At 43.2% G+C, this 27,874-nt stretch overlaps 1 protein-coding gene across 9 annotated transcripts in view; it reads right to left on the bottom strand.

Moving 5' to 3' along the window:
- Positions 1-27,874, bottom strand: part of TRAPPC9 (trafficking protein particle complex subunit 9) — a 615,203-nt gene that overhangs the window by 199,137 nt on the left and 388,192 nt on the right. For all 9 annotated transcript variants that reach the window (XM_057497647.1, XM_057497644.1, XM_057497645.1 and 6 more), the window contains one exon: positions 23,847-23,989. In XM_057497647.1, coding sequence (XP_057353630.1) covers positions 23,847-23,989 — 143 coding nt within the window. The remainder of the gene's footprint in view (positions 1-23,846; positions 23,990-27,874) is intronic.

Genomic DNA, 27,874 nt, shown 5'->3' on the forward strand with positions numbered 1-27,874 from the left:
CAGAGAAGGGAATGAGGGGGAGAGGGTACAGTAGCTGGGCCAGGGGCACACACGCACATCTGTGCCCATGCACACACACACGTGCACAGATACAGACATCACCAAAGGCCACAGGGCATCTGGGAAATACCAGGTTTTCAGAATGTGAACGTGTGCCTGCTCTCAGGGGGGCTCTCAGCAAGGCCACAGGGGTCTCATTTTGCTGGTTCCCGCCGCTGACGCACACAGGCTTCACAGGAGCAGGCTCACGTTGGCTGACTCCGGGCTCTCTGGGTGGGAGCCTCTGTCTCCCCAGAGGCTCAGCACCTGGAAACATTCATCATCTCTGACAGCTGCCTACAAGGGCCTCTTCACGCAGATCACAGAGGAATGAGCTTTCAAAAATGAAGATCTATTCTGCCTTTGTCATAACTTCATGAAATCTTTAATCACAGCAAAATCTTTCATCAGAAAAGGGAATTCGTAAAACATTTATCAGAGGAGGAAAACTGAAGTGATTTTTTTTTAAAGCAGGGAAGAATAGATTCAAATATGTGTTGTTTTCACCCACAGGCTGTAGCCCAGGGAAGTGCACGGGAGTAAATGACGCCATCCGTCACCCTCTGTGCCCCGTGCTTCTGACTCACCACGTGAGTGGGCGGCCCTGGCTCGGCGTCTCTTCCTCAGACGCTGACGTCATGACGTAAGAGTGGATCTTCGCGCCCTGTCTCTCTCTCGTAAATTGATTCCTTTCCGAGCACAGCAGCACTTTGTGCCTACCAGGCTATCACCTACTCTGGGTGTCTTGCCATATCACTTTGGATGATTTTCTTAAGATTTATGCTCCATTCTTTCCAAAGCACAGGGAAGCCAAGCAGAGCTTCCTGAAGAACCAGACCAGAGCAAGTCTTTAAAGGACAGGTCCACCCGCCTAGCTGGGGAGAGAAGGGGACAGAGGCCCCGGAGCGGGGAAGACTCCTGAGTAAGGTTGGGGGAAGGGGACAGGGAGCCAGGTGGACGGCCGGCACGTATTCCAGGCGAGGAGGGCGCATGTGCAACACAGCCTTGACACCGTCACTGGGCACTGTTTCCTCTGCAGAGAATTGGGATTTTACTACATAATTTATCTAACAAACACAAGTATCAGCTACGGGAGTAGTGCCCCAGGCACTGGGGACAGGAAGTAAACAAGGAAAATGGTACCTGCCTTCCTGGAACCCACACTCTCGTGAGGGGAAAGGGTGGGAGAGATGAGGAGAGTTAAAAAATAGAAATTTTAGTTCTATTTTATAAAATAAGGAAAAACGTGTTCAAATGGTTGCCCAACAGAGGGCTAACACATACGCAACAGAGATCAGTAACATTTCTATAAATCAACTAAAAACAATTACAAAATATTTTTTAGGAAAATATATTTACAATAGCAATGCACTTAGGAATAAATCTTAAAACCTGTATGAGATTTATGAAGAAAGTTCTAATGTTTTATGGAATGATATTAAAGATGATAAATAAATGAAGGGATTATTACGCTCAAGAATGGAAGAACTATATTTTTAAACAAGTCACCTCTTTCAGAGGTCATATAAATTCAATGCAACTCAATAAAAATCCCAACAGAGATTTGGTTTTGGTCAAACTTGACATACTGGTTCTAAAACTTATGTCTAAGACCAAATGGCCAAGAACATGGAGTAGCTGTTTGAAGATTTGAAAAGGGAATTGCAGAAAGCGGGCTGGGGGAGGACACCCGAAATCAAAGCTCCTCAGAACCTCAGAGTGAGTTTCCATTTCCCTGCAGTCCTACTGAGCCTGGACTGACAGGCAGCCGGGACTCAGAGGTCCCCAGTGGGCAGGGACAGGCAGGGCTCCCAGGGAAGCCTGTCTTCCCGGGTCCGAGGAGCGGGAGAGCACACACGGGTGAAGGGGGGGGAGGTGCCCTGGGTTTTTTCTCCTTGCACCCTCCTCCAGAGCCCAGCCCTCGGGCAGTGCCATGGGGCCACAGGACTATGATGGCAGTCATGGCTGCGCAGCACATACAGCCCTGAGGACAGGAAGCCACCTCTCTGACCCAGGGGACTGAGGTCCCACAACCATGGAGCCAGACCCCGTCACTTTAATTTCCCTTTCTGTCCTCTGGCCAATTAGCCCCCCATGCAGATACCTGGGGTTGAGGGAGGGGGGAGACTCAAACCCTGGCTCTGCTTCAGGAGGAAAGGGAAGGGAGCCTCCTGGGAAGTGCTGGAGAGACCACAGAACACAGAGAGACGAGGAGAGCGGTTAGGTAAAGTGGTGCGTGACCGGGGCCCACTGTGGGGCTGAGCACGCAGGGGGTGGGTCCTGGGCAGCCAACTATGGGCCTTGGGAACTGAGCTCCAGGGCAGAACACGGATGGCACGTATGTGGGACTGATCCAATGAGCACTGCACACGCTCCAGCCCAGAACTGCAGTGCGGCGCGTGGAAAGAACATCACGGCCACAGGGAGGACCGCCCACCGACACAAGCGCAGCAACACTCTACTCAGGAGTCCAACAAGACCCCAACATCTCACCACATTATACATCAAATGTCCATAATGTAACTTAAAATCACTCAGTGTAGGAGGAACCAGGAAAATGCCAACTTGCAAGAGAAAATAAAATCAACAGACAACAACCTCAAGATAACAATCATATCAGATAGACTTTAAAACCACTCCAAGAAGTAATGATGAACAGACTCATAACAAATGAAAAGCTGGAAAATCTCAGTAGAGAAACAGAAGATATAAAGAAAACCAAGAGAAACTTCAGGAAAAAAAAAACTAACTTGAAAAATTTACCAGACAATAAATTATGTCAGTAGTTGACAGGACAAACATACATAAAATCAAAAAGGACAGAATAAACAAACAATATCATTGACAACTGGATCTGGCTGACACTTGGTGAACACTCCAATCCAGAAACACAATACTTATACTTCTCAAGTATACATCAAACATGTATCAAAATAGACCATATCCTAGGCCATGGAAAAAATATTTCTAGCAGATCTAAAAAATTAGAAATCATACAAAGCACAATTTTGGAACACAAAGGAAATGAACTGGCAAATTTGAAGATAAATTAATAAATTATCCAATGGAAACAACAGAGAAAAAAAGATTGAAGAAAAAAACAGCCCTATGAGATGAAAAAAAAAATCTAAAACATGTCATAGGAGTTTCAAAAAAAAAAAAGAAAAGAAAAACATGCAGCTTTTGAAGACATAATGGCTGAAAATTCCCTCAATTTGGTAAAGGACACAAACTTACAAAATCAAGAAGCTCAACAACCCCTACACAGTACAAACTGAAAGAAATCAATGCTCAGAAAGAACAGTAAGACTAAACAGCAGAAAACAAAAGAAAAGAAACACTCTGAAAGAAGTCTGAGCAAACAATGTATTTGAAACAAGGGAAACAATGATTCAAAGACTGAAGATTTCTTTTCAGAAACTTTGGAGATCAGAGGAAAAGAAAACATTCTTAAACTGCAGAAAGAAGAGCACTGCCAACCAAGAAGTCTTCATCCAGTGAAACAGGAGTCTTTTGGGTGAAGGTCAAGTAGGAAAGTTAGTCACCAACAGAACTCCAAAATAAAGATTTTAACAAGTTCTTCAGATGAAAGGGAATTAATACAACAAGAAAACGTGGAACATGAGAAATGAAGAAAGAGCAAAAAAAAAGCTGTATGAGGATTAAATCAAGAATTATAACATTGGGTTTCAAATATATGCTGATGTAATATATAATGCAACTACAACATAAGGAAAAGGGTAGCAGGGCCTATATGGTTTTATGTTTCCCCATTCCACTTGACATGATAAAATGTTAATACTAAGCAGATTGTGAAAAAGTAAGAGTGCATATTGCAATCCCTAGAAAACCACTAAAACAATATGCAAAGAGAAAGTTTAAAACTCAACATATAAATTAAAGTGGAATGCTAAAAATAATTCAAATAATCCAAAGAAGATAGGAAAGGAGACACAGAACCAAGAAAGCACTGAATAAAAAGAACATAAAAAAATTAAATGGTAAACCTAAACCCAAATGTATCAGAATTACATTAAATGTAAATGGTCTAAACATTAAAATTAATAGAGAGATTGTTAGATGGATTTTTTTAAAAAGATTCAACCAAGTGCTATCTAGAATAAATTCACTTTAAAGATAATGATATATATATATATATAGGCTAAAACTATAAGAATAAAGGATATACAGAACAAATACTAATTTAAAAAATGAGTATTATATTAATATCTGACACTTCAGAGGACACTTCAGAGCAGGGAAAATAAGCAGTAATAAAGAGGGACATTACATAATGATAAAAGCAATAATTCATCAAAACTATGTAATTCTTAATGTGTATGGACCTAAAACTAAAAAGCTTAAAAAATACATGAAGGTATAGACATACAATGGTGAAGTGATAGCCTCGTCAACAGCTGATGTTAGAAAAACTGGACAGCTACATGCAAGAGAATGAAACTGGATTACTGTCTAACTCCATACACAAAAGTAAACTCGAAATGGATCAAAGACCTGAATGTAAGTCATGAAACCATTAAACTCTTAGAAAAAAACATTAGCAAAGCTCTCTTGAATATAAACATGAGCAACTTTTTCATGAATCTATCTCCTCGGTCAAGGGAAACAAAAGCAAAAATGAAAAAGTGGGAGTATATCAAACTAAAAAGCTTCTGTACAGCAAAGGACACCATCAGCAGAACAAAAAGGTATCCTACAGTATGGGAGAATATATTCATAAATGACATATCCAATAGGGGGTTGACATCCAAAATATATAAAGAGCTCATGTGCCTCAACAACAAAAAAGCAAATAACCTGATTAAAAAATGGGCAGAGGATCTGAACAGACACTTCTCCAAAGAAGAAATTCAGATGGCCAACAGACACATGAAAAGATGTTCCACATCACTAGTCATCAGAGAAATGCAAATTAAAATCACAGTGAGATATCACCTCACACCAGTTAGGATGGCCACCATCCAAAAGACGAACAACAAATGCTGGCAAGGATGTGGAGAAAGGGGAACCCTCCTACACTACTGGTGGGAATGTAAATTAGGTCAACCATTGTGGAAAGCAGTATGGAGGTTCCTCAGAAAACTAAAAATAGAAATACCATTTGACCCAGGAATTCCACTCCTAGGAATTTACCCTAAGAATGCAGGATTCCAGATTCAAAAAGATATACACCCCTATGTTTATCGCAGCACTATTTACAATAGCCAAGATATGGAAGCAACCTAAGTGTCCATCATTAGATGAATGGATAAAGAAGAGGTGATACATATACACAATGGAATGCTATTCAGCCTTAAGAAAGAAACAAATCCTACCATTTGCAACAACATGGATGGAGCTAGAGGGTATTATGCTCAGTGAAATAAGCCAGGTGGAGAAAGACAAGTGCCAAATGATTTCACTCATCTGTGGAGTATAAGAACAAAGCAAAAACTGAAGGAACAAAACAGCAGCAGAATCACAGAACCCAAGAATGGACTCACAGTTGCCAAAGGGAAAGGGACCTGGGGGGAGTGGGTAGGAAGGGAGGGAGAAGGGGAATAAGGGGCATTACGATTAGCACACATAATGTAGAGGGGAACGTGGGGAAGGCAGTATAGCACAGAGAAGACAAGTTGTGACTCTATAGCCTCTTACTATGCTGATGGACAGTGACTGTAATGGAATATGTGGTGGGGACTTGATAATAGGGGGAATGTAGTAACCACAATGTTGCTCATGTGAAATCTAAGCATAAGATTGCATATCAATGATACCTTAATTTTTTAAAAAAAGAAACATGAAAATAAATAAATAAATAAATAAACAAAATAGATAAACCCCTAGCCAGACTTAAAAAATAAAAAAAAAATACATGAAGGGAAAACTGAGAGAACTGAATTGAGAAAGGGACAAAACCAGAATTAAAGTTGGAGACTTCAACACTGCACCCTCAGTAACCAATAAAGAAAATAAAAATAAAATAAGCAAGGATGTAGAAAAAATAAACCCATCAACTTCCTTCTGACACTTAGAAACACTCTAGTCAACAATAGCAGAAAACACATACTTCTCAAGTGTTCAGCTACACTAACCAAGATATACCATATTTTAAACCATGAAATAAATGCCTAACAAATTCTTAAAAATAGAAATCATACAAAGTATGCTTTCACAGACTTCAATAGAATTAACCTAGAAATCAATGGCAGAAAAATAATTAGACGATCTCCAAATATTTAGAAAATAACCAACACACTTCAACATAAACCATTGGTCAAAGAGAAAATCTTGAGAGAAATAAGGAAATACTTTGAAATAAAAAAAACTAAAGTACAACACATCAAAATTAGTGTATGAAGCTAAAGCAATGTGTAGAGGAAATTTTATAGCATTAAATGATTATATTAGAAGAGTATTAGAAGCAGCATTCTAAGCTCTATATTAAGCAACTCTATAAAGAGTAAGAACTCAAAGCAAGCATATGATGGAAGTAATAAAGAGCAGAAATCAATGAAAGTAGAAACAGAAAAACAGAAAAACATGGTAACAGGTAAAATAAAAAGCTGGTATTTCAAAAAGATAAATGTAATTGATAAGCCTCTAGCCAAAGTGAGAAAGGCAAAAACAGACACAAGTGACCAATACCGAGAATGAAAGGGGCCACAGACACCACAGATGCTAGAAGGATGATAAGGAAATAGTAGGAACAACTCTGCTCACATAGATTTGACAACTCAGATGAAATGGACCAATTTCTTAAAAGTCACAAAGTACCAAAATTCATCCAAGAAAAAAAAATACGTGACACCTAAGTACTGTATCTATGAAATAAATTGAATTTATTATTTTTAAAAATCCTAAAAAAGAAATCTCCAGGTCCAGATTATTTCCTGATAAATTAAAAAACATTTTTTAAAAAACCTTTCATAAACACATCCAGAAAATAAAAGAGGAGGAGATATTTCCTAAGTCATTGTATGAGGCTAGTACTATCTAATACCAAAACTAGGCAGAGACTGAATAAGAAACATAGAAAAATATCCCTCGTGAATACAGGAGAAATAATGCTCAACAAATTTTTGACATATAAAAAGAATTTGAGAAGGGATTGTGAAAAAGATGGCAGAGTAGGAACGCAAGGTGGAAACCTCCTCCCATACACACACCAAGGGAGCAACTACAGCGAACACAACTGCCCTGAAGACGGCAGAACAGGCCACCTGCACCTGGGGGAGAGAGGACGACACAGAGAAGGGCAAAGTGGAAGACCTGTGATCAAGTGGGACCTACGCCTTCCCCCATCCCAGCCCATAAGTGGGAGGAAGAGGAACAGAGTTGGGAGGAGATAAGTGCTCAGGAACTCTGCACACCTGGCCCTGGAGATCTGCTCTAGGAACACAAGTCCACATTGCACTGGGCTTTGGTGATTAATGGGACTGGACACCAGGGAGAGAAGCAACGCTCTGGAAGGCTGAGATTCCTGTGGCTTGTGGAGGACAGCCACACTTCATTGGTCCCCCCGAGACCCAACACAAAGGCAGCCGTTTAAAAGATTTGCCAATAGCAGGAGGGCTGCCAGAGAGGCGAGGGTTGGATGGAGCTCTCTCTGCAGGAGAAAGGTCAGGTGGGCAACTTCTCAAGCTCTCCCTTAGCCCAATTGGTCAGGCAGTCACAGGAGCCAGCCCCAAACACTCTACCCACCTTGATGGAGGCTCAGCCCTAAGGTGCGACCCAGCAGCAGTCAGCCTTTGCTGCCTGACAGGCAGATCCCACTTTCCCAGCTGTCCTGGCCCTCTTGCAACCCAACTGGGGAGACGCCGGCAGGAGCCCACTCCTAACACTCCTTCCTCCTCACTGGTGGCCCAGCCTTGCACCATACTCCCCTGCACACCACCCCGCCCACCCCACTGGCCCAGCAGCGCCACCACTGCTGCCAGGCGAGGGCACCATACCCACAATGATCCCAGTAGAAATGCCGAGGCACTGTTCACAAAGGGCCTCTGCTGACAGGCATCAACCACTGCCCGCGGACAGGCAGGAAGCAACTGTCCACCCACGACCCCCAACAGCAACTGCAGCTCCGACACAAGGGAGAAGCAGTCACTGGTGAGAAAGCGTCTTGAGCTCTGAGCGCCACAGGGTGCTTTCTTCATGAAGCCATCACTCTCTAGACCAGGAGTAACAGAGGACCTGTCTAATCCAAGGAAGAAACCCCAACAAAATGAGATGGCAGAGGAATATGTTCCACACAAAAAAACAGGCCAAGACACCAGGAAGAGAGCCAAATGAAATGGAGATCGCCAGTCTTCTTGATATATATTTCAAAATAACAGATAACAATTTCAAAATATGCTCACTGGTCTGCAGAAAAGTATTAGTAATCTCAGGGGAGACTTCAACAAAGAGAGGATTTGAAAAAGAGCCAATCAGAGCTGAAGAATATAGTAACTGAAATGAAAAATAAAATGGAAGAAATGAATAGTAGATTTCTGCAAGTAGAGGAGAGAGTCAATGAGATGGAATTTAGAGAAGAAGAACACAATGAAGCTGAGGAAGAAAGAGAAAAAAGAACCTCTACAAACAAGAAAATCCTAAGAGAGCTACGTGACAACTCCAAATGAAATAATATTCACATAATAGGGGTACCAGAAAGAGAAGACAGATAAAGAAGTGGTAATTTTCTTTTTAGAAATAATTGATGAAAACTTCCCCAGTCTGGGGAGGGAAACAAGACACCCAGGTCCTAGAAGCTCAGAGAGCCCCTAACAAAAGGAACCCCAGGAAGACAACACCAAGACATAGAATAATTAAAAGGATGAAGATTAAGGATAAAGAGAGGGTATTGAAAGCACCAAGAGAGAGGCAAAAAAATTACTTATAGGGGCAACCCCATCAGGCTATCAGCAGACTTCTAAGGAGAAACTTTAAAGGTCAGAAGGGATTAGCATGAAATAATGCCTTGAAATAGAAGGACTTTCAACCAAGAATCCTCTACCCATTGAGGTTATCATTAGGAATTGAAGGAGAGATTAAAAGTTTGCCAGATAAACGAAATTTAGAATTCACCAGCACTAAACAGGCTTAATAGGATATGTTAAAGGGACTTCTGTACATGAAAATGTTCTTAAGCCTAAATATTTTTTATCAGTGAAAATAAACTCCCAGTAAAGGTAGAAGACAAACTACTAACTAAACAAGTATAAAGTTAAACTTTAAAAAAGTAGTAAAATCAACTATGCACAAAATCAGCCAAGGAATACTCAAAAAGTGCAGATTATGACATTTAATACATAAAGTGTAAAGGAGAAAGAATAAAAAGAAGTACTTTTAGACTGCATTCAAGAGTGGCCATCAGCTTAATATAGCCCACTACATATATGGGCAACTATGAAGCTTACGGTAACCATAAGCCTAAACTTAAAGCCTATATAGACACACACGAAAATTTAAAAAAAGACATCCAGTCACAGCACTAAAAAAAATCATCAAATAACAAGAGAATATAAGAAAGGAAGAAAGGATCAGAGAGGTACTACAAAAACAACCAGAAAAAAACTAATAAAATGGCAGTAAATACATACCTATCAATAATTTACCTTAAATGTAAGTGGACTGAATGCACCAATCAGAAGACATAGGGTGGCAAATGGATAAAGAAACAAGACCCGTCTATATGCTGCCTACAGGAGACTCACTTCAGACCCAAAGACATACACAGACTGAAAGTGACAGGACAAAAAATGATAGTTCAGGCAAATAATAGGGAGAAAAAAGCAGGAGTAGCAGTAGTTGTATCAGACAAAATAGATTTCAAAACAAAGAAATTAATAAGAGACAAAGAAGGGCATTACATAACGATAAAGGGGTCAGTCCAACAAGAGGATATAACCATTATAAATATCTATGCACCCAACACAGAAGCACCTAAGTATGTAAAACAAATACCAACAGACTAAAGGGAGAAAAAGACTGCATCTCAAGCATATTAGGGAACATTAACAACCTGAAAACAGTTTGGTACTGGCATAAGAATAGAGCCACAGATCAACAGAACAGAACAGATTAGAAAGCCCAGATATAAACCCATGCATTTATGGTCAATTAATATACAATAAAGGAACAATGAATATTCAATGAGGAAAAGACAGCCTTTTCAGTAACTGGTGTTGGGAAAACTGAACAGCTAGCTACATGCAAGAGAATGAAACTGGACTATGGTCTAACTCCATACACAAAAGTAAAGCCCCAAATGGATCAAAGACCAAAGACCTGAATGTAAGACATAAAACCATAAAACTCTAGGAAGAAAACATAGATAAAAATCTCTTGAACATAAGTATGAGCCATTTTATTCCTGGGCACATCTCCTTGGGCAAGAGAAACAAAATAAAAAATGGACGAGTGTGACTTCATCAAACTAAAAAGCTTCTGTTCAGCAAAGGACACCATCAACAGAATAAAAAAGCACCCTACAGTATGGGAGAATATATCTGTAAATGACTCATCTGATAAGGGGTTAACATCCAAAATATATAAAAAACTAATACACCTCAACACCCAAAAAACAAATAACACAATTAAAAATGGGCAGAGGACCTGAACAGACATTTCTTAAAAGAAATAGATGGCCAACAGGCACATGAAAAGATGCTCCACATTGCTAATTATCAGGGAAATGCAAACCAAAACCACAATGAGATATCACCTCACACCAGTTAGAATGGCCACTATCCAAGAGATAAGAAATAACAAGTGTTGGTGAGGATGTGGAGAAGTAAGAAGCCTCCTACACTGTTGGTTGGAATGTAAACTGGTGCAACTGCTGTGGAAAGCAGTATGGAGGTTCTTCAAAAAACTAAAAATAGAAATACCAGCGATTCCATTTCTAGGAATTTACGCGAAAAGAAACAAAATCCCTAATTTGAAGAGATATACACACCCCTATGTTTACTGCCATATTATTTACAATAGCCAAGATGTGGAAGCAACTTAAGTGCTCATCGAGAGGTGAATGGATAAAGGAGACGTGGCACATATACACAATGGGACATTACTCAGCTGTGAAAAGAAATCCTGCCATTTGCAACAACATGGATGGACCTAGAGGGTATTACGGTAAGTGAAATAAGCCAGGCTGATAAAGAAATACCATATGATTTCACTTATTTGTGGAACCTAAAAATAAAACAAAACAAAATGAACAAAATGGCAGTAGACTCATAGACACTGAGAAGTGACTAGAGATCACCATGGGGGAGGGGTTGGGGTGAGTGAGTATGGGGGGGGGTGTATAAAGAGGCACAAAAACTCTCAATAATAATAGAAGTTGGTCACAGGGATGGTGGTACAGCATGGAGAATACAGCCAATGATTCTGTAACATCTTCCTATGCTGACAGATAGTAACTGCAACTAGTGGGGCTGAGGATTTAAGAATATGGTAACTGTTGAACCACTGTGTTGTATATACTTGAATCTAACGTATGATTGTATATCAACTATAGTTCAATTTAAAAAAAGCATTAATGAAATTCAATTCCATTCATTATTTTTTTAAAAACTAATAATAGAATATCATCAATCTGATTAAGGGCATTTGCATGTGGAAAACTACAAAACACTGGTGAATAAATTCAAAGACCGAAATAAATCAAGACACATATTGTGTTCATAGATTGGAAGGTTCAGTATAGTTATCAGTTCTTCCCAAACTGATCTACAGAATTTAACACAATTCCAATCAGAATCCTAGGAGGCCGTAATATAGACAAAGATAGCCTGATTTGAAAGTTTATGGAAATAGGAAAACTACAATAGACAAAACAATTTAAAAATAAAAGGAAAAAGCTGGAACACCCATACTAGCACAATTTTAAGACTTATTATAAATGTACAATAATCAAGACAACATGGTTTTGGCAAAAGAATAAGCACAAAGTTCTCTGAAGCAGAATAGAGTCCAGAAATACCATTACGTAAATATGGCCATTTGATTTTCGACAAAGCCACAACAGGAATTCAGTGGAGAGAGGGTAGTCTTATCAGCAAATGCTGTTGGAACAACTGGACATCCATTTGTGAAAAAGAAAAGAACCTTAACCTAAACTTCACAATTTATATAATAATTACTCAAAAGATATGTAAATGTAAAACATAAAACTTGCATAAGAAACATAAAAGAAAGTATTTCAAGACCAGAAACAGGAATCATAAAAATAAAGATAAATTTGACTTGAGAAAATCAAAAACTTTTGCTCACAGAAGCTACTATTAAGAGAATGATAAAAACAAGCTGCAGAAACTGAAGACAACACTTACAAACTACATACTCCACAAAGGACTTATATCCATATTATGTAAAACAAAACTCAGCATTAAGAAAATGACCCAATAAGGAAGTGGGCCAAAAGACGTGGGCAGTCAACAGAAGGCAAATATGCGCACACAGGAAAAGACGCACAGCATCATTCGCCAGCAGGAAAATGCAAACCAAAACCGTGGCAGGACACCGTGCACACCTGTGAACGTGACTTAGAAAAACAGCAACACCCAGTGCGAAGGAGGAAGCTGGGGGAACCTCCGTGTTTCCAGTGGGACTGAACAAGAGCAGGAGCCGTGAAAGCAGCTCAGTGGCATCTCATAAACGTAAATGTACACTGGCTGCATCCCCCTTAACCCACGCCCAGGTATTCACTCTAGAGAAATTAAAATGTGTATTCACAAAAACACTACACACAGGTATTTGCGGCAGCTCGATTCATAATCACAAGACACTGGGAACATCCCAAATACCCTTCCACTGGTGAATGCACCCACACGGTGGGAATATCCTCAGCAATTAAAAAAATAACTATTGATATACTCAGCAATATGGATGGATCTCAAAACCTATATGGTGAATAAAAGAGTCACTTTCAAAAGGCTGTAGTATAGTTTCACTTTTTTAACATTCTGGGAAAGTCAAGACCGTAGCAGTGCTACATAAACGAGCCACGGGTTGGGGGTGGGCGCAGGGTGAGACTGTAAGAGGTGGCACGATGAAGTTTATGGGGGGGGCATGGAACTGTTCTTTATCCTGACTTTTCTGGACACACAAATCTACATGGGCATTGAATTCATACAACTGTACACCAGAAAAGTCAATTTTACTATATGTCAATTTAAAACATTTTAAATTAATAAACATCATGATGAGCTTGATGAGGGCACATGCACAGTTTGTTCTGAATGCCAGTTTTATTGCTTAATGGCTGTATTTCTTCAATAAATCATTTCATTTCTCCGAGCCTCAGTTTCCCCAGTCTCCCCAATGGGCACAAGAATGCCTATGTCACAGGATTATTCAGGGGCTCTAACGGTGGTGGGGGCTGGGGGGTTAGGGAAAGTACTTTGTAACATTACAAGTAGGAAAAGAAAACCTCCAGTAGAAGATGGCATAAATATCAAATGTGGTGATTATTACCAGCTTGGCTGCTGCCAGAAAGGCAGCAAAAGGGAAAGTGCACAGCCTGCCCTGCCAGAAAAGCAATCCCCACTAATGGTCCCACTGACTCAGCTGAAAACGGGCTCGAGAGGCCCCCACGCCGAGGGCCGAGTCCACCTGCGAGCCACGGCACCGCCGCCAGAGAGGAGGCAGGGCTCCTCCTCCCCCCAGGTCTGCCTGGCACCCTCGAGGCCTCCCAGAGCCCAGACATAAGGGCACACTCATTCCTAGGCGTGAAGTCCCTTGTTGGGCGAGCACAAAGCCCAACAGCCAGCAGTGGCCACACAAGCCTCTGGCCACATTCATGTGGACTCTTCAAGTTATCTAAAGCCTATGTTCTCACTGTGTCTTCTTTCCTGAAAAAATCAGTAGCCAGTTTGAGGATGGAGAGAGTTTTCTTGCAAATCTTAAGCCAGCGAGCTTAATTCCATGTAAGGTCAAGAAAAAATGAAACAAAGAATCATTGTTCTTCCGGTGACACAACCTCACCTTCACCTCCACCTTCCTGAGTCACTAAACTTGCAGATCTTGTCTGCGACTCTGGTGGTGGATTTACACTCACTCTCCTAGACGGGGGCTTCTCAAAGCGCAATGCAAGGACCACCCCAAACAGACCCCTCAGGTCTCCAGGGAAGAAGTCTCAGAGCCTGCCGAGCTAACACTCAGGGACTACAGAGTGGCAAGGAGCTCATATCTTAATGGTGAGAAGGACATGCACGTCTAGCAACAGGCAGCACAGTGGCAGGGAAACAGCGCTCACTGGGGGCAAGGACTTAAGAGCACCTGCACGGGGTGCGCCCACCAGACAGAGGGACCCATGCACCAAGGCCGGAGCCACGAGGCTTGTTCAGGGAACTTGAATTCCTCATGGAAATGAGGAAGCACGTGTCAGGTGGGAAGAAAGCCAAAGAGACAGGCTGGGCCGGGTTAAGGAAAGCCTGTGCGCCGCACTCTGGAGCGCACCGTGACTCACGGACAACGGGGACTGGCTGGCGGGCCATGAGAAGAGAGGGGCCCAGCACGCTGTGTTTCAGGACACCTACACACCTGCCTGGGGAAGGAGCTGGGGGCGGTGAACTGGAGGCAGAGACTGTGCGTGGCTGCCGCCCAGGAGGGGGCAAGGTGGCCGGCCCGAGGGGCAAACGCGGCAGCGGAGACAGGACGCGGCCATCAAAGCGGCAGGCCGGGCTGCTCTGGGGAACGTGTCCTTACTCACAACTGACAAGCAACTGGGCCTCTGGGAAGGGCCTTGGAGTCTCACTGTATTGAAGGCAGAAAGGACCTCTGTTTCTAATCTTTAAATTAGTAAATTCTTTTATCATATCTTTAAAAGCTTCCTTTTAAAAATAATTTGGGTGGCTATATTTAATAAGACATATAATAATAAATGTCAGCAAAGATGGGCAGAAACTGGAACCCCCACACAGGTGAGCAGCTGGATATACACTATTTAATATCATCTTGAGTAGGGGAAGTTTTTTAAAACAGCGTATGAAACCCAGAGTCATGAAGAACAAAATGATCATTTTACGACGTATAATTGAAAAAAAGTTTTCAGCAAAAGAGCGGCATAAACAAAATTAAAACACAAATGGAAAATTAGGATAAGATGAATATTTATAATACACAAAAGTTCCTGCAGGTGAATTAAAAAAAGATTAAAATAAAAAATAAGCTAAGATTATATATAAGGGAGTACACAGAAGAAACGCAAATGTTCAATAAACATATAAAAAGAGGCTTCACCTTACTCAAAATCAAGACAATCAAAATCATCGACGGTGGGCTATTTCTCCTCCAGCAAACTCGCAAAGCCTAAAAAAGCATGATGTGGGGACGTCTGTGATGGAGAGATTCATTCCCACGCTCTCAGGGACATACAACGTGGAGGACAATTCCTAACATATATTAAAACTAAAAGTTCTTGGAATTTACATTACAACCCACTCCACACATGAACAAAGACTTATATACAAGAATGTTCAATGTGAAACCACTTAAAATAGCAAGAAATCATAAACAATCTAGACATCTTCCAACAGAAAAGAATCTAAAACATGGTGTGTGTGCGCGAGGGGGAAGCGTGCGATGTGTGAGCACATATAGAGGCACGCATGCACCGATATGGAGAGATGACCAGCATGTATCATGTGTTTTTTGTTTGCAAAAGATTACAATTGTATTTTAGAAATAATAGTAAATATTGCGTATGTATTTAAATGAATAAACACTTGGGGAAAAGCGTGTCAAACTCTACGTAATGGGTGTCCCTGTGATACTTCATGGCACAGACTCTCGTCTTCTACTTAGTGTCCGTCCACGAGGCATAAATGTTGCGCCACAAGTGTCAATGACAGACTTTCAGGAAAAACAAGTGGAGAGAGAACACTGTTTGACATGGTGTTTGCTGTGACCCTGTAAGGAGTGGGCTTTCTTCTTCATATAAGGCAGCACAGAGCTCAGGGCAGCTGGCCCGTCCCTGCCAGGAACTAGGCCCAAGGCTCCCAATTCCAGAACCCTTCTTCCCTCCACAAATCAGGTACCCTGTCATTCAGCGGTCATTTGCTAAGTCCCCACCGTATGTTGGTCACCTGAGGGACTTAACTGAATAAAGAGAAAACAGAAAGGTGCTGCCTGTGACACACCCACAAAGAGTGACCACAAGGGAGAAAGACAAGGCCAGCCGCTGCATCCTGCATGCTTGCTGGGCGCCGGGCCCCGCTCCGCATCTCACCTGGATCCTCACCAAGTCCTAGGAGGAACCCCATTTTGCACAGAGTCTACACCTTGCCCAAGGGGCAGTGATGACCCCATATCCCAGATGGGCCACCTAACCTTCAGAAAGGTGGCAAAATGCTGAAAATGCTCCACATAGGGGCAAATGGGTTCTTGAGACAGCAGAGCAAGAGCCTGTGCCACCACACCTACACTTAGTGAGGGCCCAGTGACACGGCTGCCTTTACACACACCTCGACTGCAACACCACAAGATATGCCCAGAACAGGAGAAGTGAGAAGTACAGATACCTTAGCAAATGGGACTCTGGGTTTAAGGAGCAATGTATGCTTATGTGCAAAACAAAACCGTTCTTCAGTGCCCGCAAGGCAAGTTACAGTACTGCCCCTCCAGTGCCTTACACCGTCTCCGGGTGCCCCTCTAGGAGCCTGTGCCCTGACAGCCCACCTCTGCTCCCGCCGGTCCCCGTCACAGGAGAGGGAACCGTCCTGCTCCTGTAACCCCATCACACCTGCTCTGACCACCAGATACAAACGCAGCTGGTCCTTTTCTCAAGGCCCCACCACACACTGTCCCATCACGGTTGTGATGTTTATTTAACGATTCGACTGGTATGGTACCTACACACAATGGAATACTAGCCATAAAAAAAAAAGAAATCTTGCCATTTGCAACAACATGGATAGACCTAGAGGGTATCATGCTAAGCAAAGTAAGTCAGAAAGACAAATGCCATATGATTTCACTTACATGTGGAATCAAAAAACAAAACAAAAAAGGAGACCCGTAAATATTGACAACAGACTGTTGGCGACCACAGGAAGGGGGGAGGGGATTGGGTGAAATAGGCAAAGGGGAAAAAGGGGTACAAATTTCAAATTATAGAAGAGGTTAGTCACAGGAATGGAAGTACAGCATAGAGAATAGAACCAGTGCTGTAACACCTGGTGCGGGAACAGGGCAACTACACTTACTGTGGCGAGCTCTAGTAATGAGTATAATTACAATGTCACTATGTTGTTCTGTACGTCTGAAACCAGTGTAAACTGTATATCAACTGTATTTCAATAAAATATAAAAAATAAAAATTCAGAACAACAAGAACAATTGAGTACCGATGACTGATTTTATGCCAGGTACTTCCCTAGGTGAGCTCAGAAGTGCCTGCAGAGAGCTGACAGGAAGGTGGGAACAGGCCGCCAGGCAGGCCATGCCCAGGTGGCGAGTGACCTCGGGGAAGCCCAGGCACCAGTGGCTGTGGACCAACACAACTCCTTCCCCAGGATCTGGCACACAATTGGCACAGGCACAAGCACGCACACACACACGGAAAAATGACAGCCACCATTTTTCACTTAACTACATTGTGCCAGGCACTGTATCAGACACTTGACAGACATTTCTTAGACCTTGTACAACCCAGCAATATCGATGCTATCTCCATTTCGAGGTAGATAAAAAAATGATGCTTAAAGAAATACGAATTGCTAGCTCAGGACCATGAGCAAATAAGTAGCAGAAACAAAATCTGAAACCAGGTATAGGTATTTGGTTCTGAATCCTGGAGCTTGTTAAAATTCTAAATTCTTGTTAAATTTAAAACCAATTTAAATAAATAAATATAGCAACTTGAAAAAGATCTACCATGATAAAATCCAACATTAAAAGTGCCTTTTTTATGTGTCTGTGAGCACATGCTCCCCACAGAGTTGTCCTACTGCATGAGGGAAATGGAGTTTTTCTAAATGGCCAGGGGAAAGTGATGTGTCAAGTGGTATGATTTCTATTAATAATGTAATAACTATACACCCTTTGCCCTGCTCAGAGGGGTGTATTTCTCACATATCTCAGAGTAGCAATGTGTAAGATTGGATCATTTATTGTAAGGGGATGGAGAGAAATTGTTCCTCAGGAGACGAGGGTCGGCATTCAGACAGGGGCAGCGTGGCCCAATCCATTATGGTCTGGCCCCTAACAACATTACCAGCCAGCTTTGTGTAAAACAGTGAATCTCCAGGTAATTGATCTCCTAAATAAAAGTCAACTGTGGTCTGTACAGCCCTGAGGGAGAAGGGTAAAATGACGAGAGTCCCACCCCCCATCTGCACGGTGTTCTGGCGCTGAGAAAACAACTGGCCCTTGATTGTTTAATTTGATTCACTTATCACCCTGATGGGTGAGCTGAGCTCAGCACAGCGATCATTCCAGCAAGCGACAAGGAGGACGAAGCTGGGAGGGACAGAGACGCTTCCAAAGACACAGCAGGGCCAGGGGCAGAATGAAATCTAGAACCCGGATGAGAGGACACGGCAGAAAGCATGGGTTTTAGTACAAGAAGGCCACGATTCAAACCGCATCTCTTCTACTCATTCATGTGCAACACAGATGAGTTACTTTAATATCTCCAGATAGCAACGCTGACTTCAAAGGTTGCTCTGGAGTTTAGATGGACGCTGAACACAACAGGCCTGGGATGCTCCCTGCAATAGAGTAGACCCTGAACAAACAGGATTACCACCCCCTTCTCTTCAAGAACTTTGCCATTAAAAAATTGCCAATGAGGAAAACTGCATAAACTATCAATACTAATGAGAGGAGCAGACACACAAACTATCCCAGGAGTGCACAGAACGCAGGGTCCGATGAGGGGAACAGACACACAAAGCTAGCAACACCCCCACCCCAACAACCCTCCCTGGGAATGGGAGGTGAAGCCCTGCCCATTCTTCAAGAATCAGGACACTGCTTCATTTTCCAGGAGGCCTTCCCAGACTTCTCTAGTAAACATCAGGCACTCTCTACAATCACATAGATATTTTTACATGTGAGCAACAAAATTTTAAAGTCGATTTAATTTATACACAATGGAATAGATACACCTGAAGTATATAGTTTGACGAGTTTTCACATTTGTCTCCAGCCCTGTCACCCACACCCCATCCAGACACACGGCACTTCATCATTTCAGAAAGATGCCTGCTTCCTGCTCAGGTGACCAACTCTCCAGGTCTGCCCTTTGCTGAAGGCTCTCCCAGGGTGAGGGCATTTCAGAGCCAAAACCCATAAAGTTCCAGGCAAACTGGGACAGTGGGTGACCTAGTCCCTCCAAGTCAATCCCCACCCCACCCCACCTCTACCCATAGCCAACCACTGTTCAGATTCATCATAAAATGGTTTTCCTGTTCCAGAAATTGGTGTAAACGGAGTCATACAGCAATGTCTTCTTTTGTGACCAGATTCCTTTGATCAGGGTCATGATTCTGAGCTTAATTCATGTTGTTGCACACAGCAGAGTTTCATTTTATCTGAGTAATATTCCCCGTATGGATATACCACAACTAGTTATTCATTCACCTGCTGATGGGACTTGGGGTGGTTTCCAGGCTAGAGTTACTGTAAATAAAGTGGTTATCAAAATTCTTGCAGGAGTGTTTTTTGTGGATGTGAATTTTTATTTCTCTTCAGGAAATATCTGCTGGATATTTAGGGAGGTAGAAATTAATGAGAAACTGCCTGATTTATAAAGTAGTTATACCATTTCACACTCCATAAGCAGTTTCAGAGTTCCAGTTGTTCACATTCTTACCAGCATTTGGTATTGTCAGTCTTCCTTTATATTAGCCACTCTAGATGGTATACAGTGGTATCTATCTGTGGTTGAATTTGCATTTCCCTAAGGGTCAATGATATTGAGCACTTCAGGTGGCCATGGGACATTTGTAGACCTTCCTTTGTGAAGTACCTGTTCAAATCTCCTGCCCACTTTTTATCTTTCCTTAGTACTGATGTTCAGGACTTTGTGACAGATGCATGTATTGAATACAAGACCTCTACTGTATAAATGTATTGCAAATATTTTCTCCCAGTGTGTAGCTTGGCTTTTGATGAGCTGATGTTTTTCACTTCGATAAAATCCAACCTTTCAACTTTTTCTTTTATACTTAGTCATTGCTGACCCTATCTAAGAAATCTTTGCCCAAAAGGTTTGAAATACTCTGCTGCTTTTTCTCTGGGGAAGTTTAAAGTTTTTTCAGTTAGGTCTAGAATCTATCTCAATTGAGTTTTTGTGTATGATGGGATGTATGGGCAGAAGTCCTTTTCTCCCTCACATACATATCCAGTTCTTACAACACTGTGTGTTCAAAAGTCTTTTTGTTTCACGTGAAATTTTTCATGCCTTGTTAAAAATCAGTTGATCACATAAGCATGAATCTATCTGATCCCTATTTCAGTAACATACTCTTATGATTATCGTAACTTTAAATCTTAAAATCATACAGTCTGAGTCCTCCAACTTTGTTCTTTTTTGTGAAGTTATTTGCCTATTTCATTGATTTGCTAATATTTTGCTTAGAACTCTTACAATTATAGACATAAGGAATTATTTTCTCATATAATGTCCCTAATATGGTTTGGCATCAGAGTGAAGCTAGTGTCATAATACGGAAATTTGAAGCATTGTCTATTTTGTAAAAGTGGTATTATTTATTTTTGAATTTTTCATTTTGTAAAAGTGGTATTATTTCTCTCTTAAAAGTTTTATGTGTCAGTGAAGCCATCTGAGCCTAAAGTTTGCTTTGTGGAAAAGTTTTAAATAAAAATTTAAACTCATTAACTGACATGTGACTATCTCAGGGATTCCATTTCTTCTTGTGTGAACTTCAGTAATTTATGTCTTTTAAAATGTTTTTCCATTTCATTTGCCAAATTTATTGGACTTCGATTTTTCATAATATACTCTTACTATTCTTTCATGACTGCAGCATTTATACTAATGTCCCCCTTTTTCATTCTTAGTAATTTGTGTTATCTTTTTTTTTTTAATTTTATTCTGATCATCCTGGCTATAGTTCACTAATTTTATTACTCCTTTCAGAAGAATCAACTTTTGGTTCCATTAACTTCATGTATTATTTTTCATTTTCTATTTCATTGATACATACTCACTTTTTTTTACTTCATTCTGGGTACTGTGTTCTTTATCTAATGTAGACACATCACTCAATATAAACCACTCAACTTTTCTTATAGAAGGATATATATGCTAAAGTTGTTTACTAATATGGTACAAGTTTTCTACATTTTTACTAAGCTTCTGTCTGCTTGTTCTATTAAATGCTGAGAGACAAGTTTTGGACTATCCAACTATAATTGTGGTGTTTTCCATTTTTCTCTTCAGATATGCGTTGTATTTTGAAGTCACATTTTCAAGTGTATTTGCATTTAGGGTTGTTAGGTATTCTTGATGATGTGACCCTTTTTATCATTACAAATTATCTTCCCATTTTCTTCTGAAACCCTCCTTGCTTAATATTAATATACCCATACCAACTTTCTTTTTGCTTTTATATTTAATGTGAGTTTCTTATAGAAAACATACAGTTGGCTCTTGCTTTTTTATGCAGTCTGACAATTTCCACTTTTAAATGCAGTGTTTGGGTCCATTCACATTTAATGTAATCTTTGCTGCAGTGGCTGTAAGTTCACCACATTGCTGTTTGTTTCCTATTGGACCTACATTCCTGGTTCTTTTCTCCTCCTTTCTTACCACCTCTTCCTCCTTTTTGGATTAAGTGTTTTTTCCTATCCCATTTTCTCCCTCATGGCTTGTCATTCATACTTTAAGTAGTTTCTGGAGGGTTTACCATACACATCTTTAATGTATCACATTCTAACTTCAAATAATCTTAACACTTTCCATATAAGAACTTCCATGTCTCCTCTCCTCTACTTGCTTTCCATGTCTTTGTGTTTTTCTGTTCCATTTTTACCTCTGTACATGATATGCACTACAAAATTTAAGGCTATTATTTCTTGTTTAAACAGTCAGTAGTCTTTTAAGGAAATCAGGAAATGAGGAGAAAAAAATAAAATGTAAGTGAATAAAGAGAAGTAAAAAAAAAGGGAGGGGAAAAAATCATTTATATTTATTCACTCATTGATTCATCAGCCCTTAATGTAGATTCCACTTGGCAATATTTCCACTCGATGAGCTTTCATCAGGCTGATAAAACACAAGGACTACGTTCTATCCATCTCTTATTCCGGTGAGTGCTTCACAGGGCACTTAAAACACTGGAGGTGGTGACTTCAAGATTTGCGGTCTAGGAAGTGCTTTATTAGAAGTATGAAAAATGTAGAGGGGAACCCTTAGAAGGCCCAACCCACTCTGTATAGTCATATTCAGTTAAGTTTTACAAAAATGGTACATAGATCATCAATGTCAAACAGATGTTTTCCAAAAGGGTGAGTGAAGGAATCACGGTTTAAGAAAAAGAACAGTTTTTAAAAAAGATGTATATAAAGGCACCCTGGAATAAACTGTCTTGACACATCCCAGTGATGGTGAGAAGCAAAGTGTCTTTCAGTTGACGTGTGGAGGAGTATGAGGCAAAAGGTCTAACCAAAAAGTACCCTGAGTATCATAGTAAGGACTTTGAACTTTATCTCATAAGTACTGGGAAAGTCTTCACACCAGACGGGAATGTGGGAACGTCTGCATTCAGAGGACAAGAGGAGCAAGCCCGGAGGGAGGGAAACCAAGTGGGCAGCTCCTTGCAGGGTCCAAGCAGGGGTGACAAAGACGTGCTGTGGAACGCGGAGGGCAGCCAGGACACATCTCAGAGGCCCAATCACGGGATTTGGGGATCAGTGAGACTTGGCAAGAATGGAAAGGGAGGATTAGAAGAATCAAATCTCAATCCCAAGAGCAGAGACAAGAAACACGTAAGCCAGGCAAAGAGACGGAGAGGTTACCGGGTTGGACAACCAGGAGCCAAACAGCACTTGGACGGACCACAGCTCCCCAGGGGCGCCTCTGTACGCAGAGGAGGGGCACTCTCCTCCCCTGGCATTGTCGGCTAGAGCTGCAGGGCCGCATGTGGAGGCCAGATATCCATGGGGGGGAAAGAAACTCAGTGACAACCTGCGCTGCTTCTGAGAACCATTGGCATGAGCAGCGCGGCAGGGGAGGGGGGCGGGGAGCGAGGCGCACACCAGGCTTCTGATGCAGCAGGTCTCACGCACAGGAAGGGCTGAGACACTCTCATGGCCTCTGGCAGCAGTCCTGGCCCAGGCTTCCCGGGGGGCAAGTGCTTTATACAGACGCAAAACAGAGGCAAGCCTTGGCAAGAACGACTATCCCACTCCGCAGACTGACAAGTGACAGACGATGAAATCCAAGGTACAAAGCCCAGGCTAAGCCATTGATTTCTGCTGGAGCCATTCTCCCATGGCTGGGAAGAAAAACGGTCTTTCCTATAAGCTAAAAACCACACTTATTATTTGAGGCTGTATCACTTTAAAGGGTGTTTCATAGCCATGTTAACGTGGACACCAACATCCCTCTCTTCCTCTGTGGAGTATAAAGCCAGCTGGCGGAAGGGGGGGCGCTGCCGTGCGCCCTCTGCCCCCTGTTCACGCTCTCAGGTAGGTATTTGCCATCACTGCTGCTCCACCTCCACTAGGAACAAACAGCACTAACCCACTCTGTCCTGCCCTGGAACAGAAGGCAGAACAGAGGTGGGGATCCAATCCCGGTGCTGTGAGGCTCCAGGACAAGGCTATCAGCGCCGAGGTCCGCCTACCTGGTTGCCGGCAGAGTGCTGACTCGGGTGAAAAACACGGATGGCTCGACGTCTACATGCAGCCCCAGGGAGAGGTTCCTGTAATATCCTTCACTGTGGCCCGGACCGCCGGAGTATTTGAAATGCAGGATAGCTTCCAGGGTCTACAAAGATGGAAAGAATGATAAGTTAGCTTGCCCTAAGTGGATCGGTGTTCCTCCAGGGGACGGGCTTCACGTAGGGAAGGCTGAAGGCAACCCGACTGGTCAAGTCACTAACAGTGGGCGACTCTCCCTGCAGGCTGACGCCGGCCCCCGGCCCCCGGCACCACCTTTCCTCTGATGCCCCTTGCCTACTCCAACCACCTCAGCCCAGATACACAAATGGAAAGGGACTCCGGGATGATCCAGGGGTTGACAGAGCTCTTCAGAGAGCGAACCAGCTCCATCACATCCCCTAAAATGTACAGATGGGCCTGCGGAGGGGCCGCTTCTGTCAGGGAGGCACAGCTTGGCTCCCAGGCTGATTGTGAGTCACGCTGACAAGATACACACTCACGACACGTCCTCAAACCCGTGGAGATGTGAGGTCACGGGGTATCTATGGAGCCAGAAGGCCAAGGAGGGACAAGGCCCTCCCGGGAATGACCGGACAGGGGCACCGTCTCACTAGGAGTAGAGCCAGCACCACACAAGCAGGTAGGCAGGCATCAGCTCAAGGGTTAATGAAGTGCTAAAGGCCGAGCAGGGTGTCTGAGGGTAGGAAAGACCCTTCAAGAAGCCCAGACAGGACAGGCGGTCCCTCCCACCCCACGCTCTTCCCCTGGGTCTCCCTGGGTGCTCACACAAGAGACCAGCCAGAGGGCAGGAGGGCAGAGGGAGCCGCCCTGCAGCTGGGCATGGAGGAGGGTGCTGTCTGCTACCACCAGCCCCAACCTCCCGCCCCCATCTCATTCCCATCCAGACCCTTCTCTCCTGTGAAGCAAAAGCCTAAGATTGATTGCAGAGGAGAGGGAGCAAATGCCACGGGCACAAAGGCAGGGGTTCATGTCCATTCCAATGTGGGGAGGGCCGGAGCCAGTTCCAAGCCAGAAGAGCATACCATGGCCATTAGAGGTCTCCTGCCACTGGGCAGGGACAGGGGACCTGCTCACGCGCAGTGCCCATTGTGACACTAGGTGGAGACCAGCTGCTATGGGGCAGGGCAGAGGTGTGCGGGGCAACAGGAATGCTGAGAGCCCAACATACCAGAACCAGGTGCCTAGCACAGGCCGAGGACAGTAGAGCAGCCCCCTGTGCTCCTGCCACCAGCCTCGCACACACCCAGGAAGCAGCACCAGTGCGGGAGGGGCACGGGAGGGGAGAGACCCCACCCACGCTGGCGGGCGGTGGGGCTGAAGGCTGGGGACAGAGGAGGGCCATTTGGGGCAAGCCTGGCACCTCAGCAGCCCCTGCTCTCTTCCCTTCCCCCAGCCCAGCCCAGCCTGCGGTGCAGGCGAGGTAACCATGGCAACGAGAAATCTCAACCCCAGCTCAACTCCCTGGCATGACTCAACCTTCCGCCGCAAGGCCCTGCCTGACGCAGGCAGCTGTGATCGGTGGCCCAGGAGCCAACCCTGGCCTGCAGCCTGCATCTGTACGCCCTGGGGGCAGTTTTCACAGGTAGTAAAGGGTTAAAAAACAAAGAACGATACACAAGAGAGACCATGTGTGGGCAGCAAAGTTAAATATTTACTGTATGACCCTTCACATAAAAAGTTTGCTGATAAAACTCCAGGAAGAAACATAGGAGTCAATCTTCATGACCGAGGAGCAGGCCACAGTTTCACAGACGTGACCCTGGAAGCACAAGCAAGCAGAGAGAAGCCTGGTGTTGTGAAAGGCACGGAGGGAGATCCTGAGGCAGCCACACCCGGGCAAAAGGGGTCAGAGAGGCGTCCACTGCGCTCGGTAGGCAGCTGGCCACTGATGACCCTAGTGGAAGCATGTTCCCGAAGAGCAGCGGTGAGGGTGGCAGCCGGAGCGCCCTGTGTGGGCACACAGCAACAGGGCTGGCGCTGACAACGCCGGACTGGGGCCGCAAAGCACGCGCTCACAGCGGGGACTCGAGCACCTTCTCCTGCGACAAGAGCAAAGTCAAGCCATTCTTCCGAAAGGATCAACAGTGCCTGCCTGCCTGCCTCCATTTCTCCTTCGAAAGTCACATTCCTGGCAAGACAAACACTAAGCCCTCAATTATTGTATTTGCTAACCTATTTCTCCTCTCCAATGGAGTGGCAGCCACAGAACAGCTCTTTAAAAAAATAATCAACCTGTACAGTGCACGCTGTCATTGCGAAGGCACGCCAAGGAGAATGACTCTACTCTGGGAAGGCCAGACGGCAGAAATTCTGGGGACCGCAAGGCCGGCTGGGACGGTGCAGGGAGCGCAGGTATGAGAGGCAGCTCAGCCTGGTCTGCTGTCTGGCTCCATGAGCTCCGGGCACAGCCTCCATCCTCAGCCTCAGTTTCTCAACCACTGAATGGGAACAAAAATGAATACCTCTCTCATGCAACCTCAGCAAAGAGTCAACGGGAAGCTTAGCAGAACAAGCAGTTGCTTGTTAAATAAACTCCTTTCTCCCTCTGCACCCTCACCACCCAATACCCCGAGGCAATGTGCCTTAGAATGGCAGGAAATGAGAAATGTATTTTAGTAACAAAGTTTACCATTTTTACTATTTTTAAACATACAGTTCAGTGGCATTAAGTACGTTCACAGTTATGCAGTCATCACCACCACACATACCTAGAACTTCCTCACCTTCCCAAACTGAAACCCTGTCCCCACTAAACATGAGCCCCTCGTGCCCCTTGCCCCAGCCGTTGGCAATCATCCCCCTGCGTCCCTACAGATCCAACTCTCCTAGGCTCCCGTGTAAACGAGATCATGCAGCACTTACCCTTTGGGCCTTGCTCACTTCACTGAGGATGATGTCTTCGAGGTAGGCCCCTGCCATAACGTGTCAGAACTTACTTCCTTTTTAAGGCTGATACTGCAAATATCACAACTACCCCACTGTAAGTGTACACCACATTTTGTTTATCTGTTCAGCTGCTATGAACATGGGTGTGGAAATATCTGCTCTAAGAACTTGCTTTCAGTTCTTCTGGGTATACATTCATTTATAAATATTTCATTTTTTTAGGAATCACCTTAACATTTTCCACAATGGCTAGAAAATTTGATATTCCCACCAGCAGTGCATAAGAATTTCAGTTTTCCTACATTCTTGTCAATATTTGTTTTGTTCTGGGGGCTTTTTTTGGGGGTAGGAGGGTTGTTTTGTTATTCATACTGATATACAATTTGTTACTAATACTACTTCATACTAATGGGTATGAAGAATCTCACTTGGGTTTTGATTTGCATTTTCCTAATGACTGGTGATACTGAGCATCTTTTCAAGTGTTTGCTGGCTGTTTTTTACTGTCTTTGGAGAAATGTCTGTTCACATCCTTCAGTCCATTTAAAAGCTCACCTCCTACCATTCCTCAAGGTATCTTCCATGCCTACATGTTTACAGGTTCCCATTGACTTTTCTACTACCAGGAATACCTTCACTGAGTCTCTCCACCTACATAAATGTTACTCCTTAATGGCCCAGAAAAAGCCATACCTTGACCAAGAATACATCTATCCTTCCTTCCTTAAAAAGGGCTCAATGAAACAGAGATTTTTTTAATACTGCAGAATCATATTTTGGACCCAAGAAAATCACAAATTCTTTTCCCATAGCATCAAGCACTGTGCCATCATGTCAAAAGGATTGCCAGTTTCCTGGGAACCCCCTTGTCGTCAGTGGATGACATGACCCTGCATATACACAATAAGCCATTCTGTGACAACTTTCAGAATCCAACCAACCGCCATTTGTTCCATCTATTCTTTCATCCATCTTTCCAAATGCTTCCCGGGTACTTCCTGAGTGCTGGCTCTGTGCTTAGGACAAAATGAATAGGGTGCAGTCCCTCTTCTCAGAAAACTCAGTAAACGTTGAGGGAATGAAT

This window comes from Manis pentadactyla, chromosome 3, assembly GCF_030020395.1.
Source record: "Manis pentadactyla isolate mManPen7 chromosome 3, mManPen7.hap1, whole genome shotgun sequence".
NCBI classification, from domain to species: Eukaryota; Metazoa; Chordata; class Mammalia; order Pholidota; family Manidae; genus Manis; species Manis pentadactyla.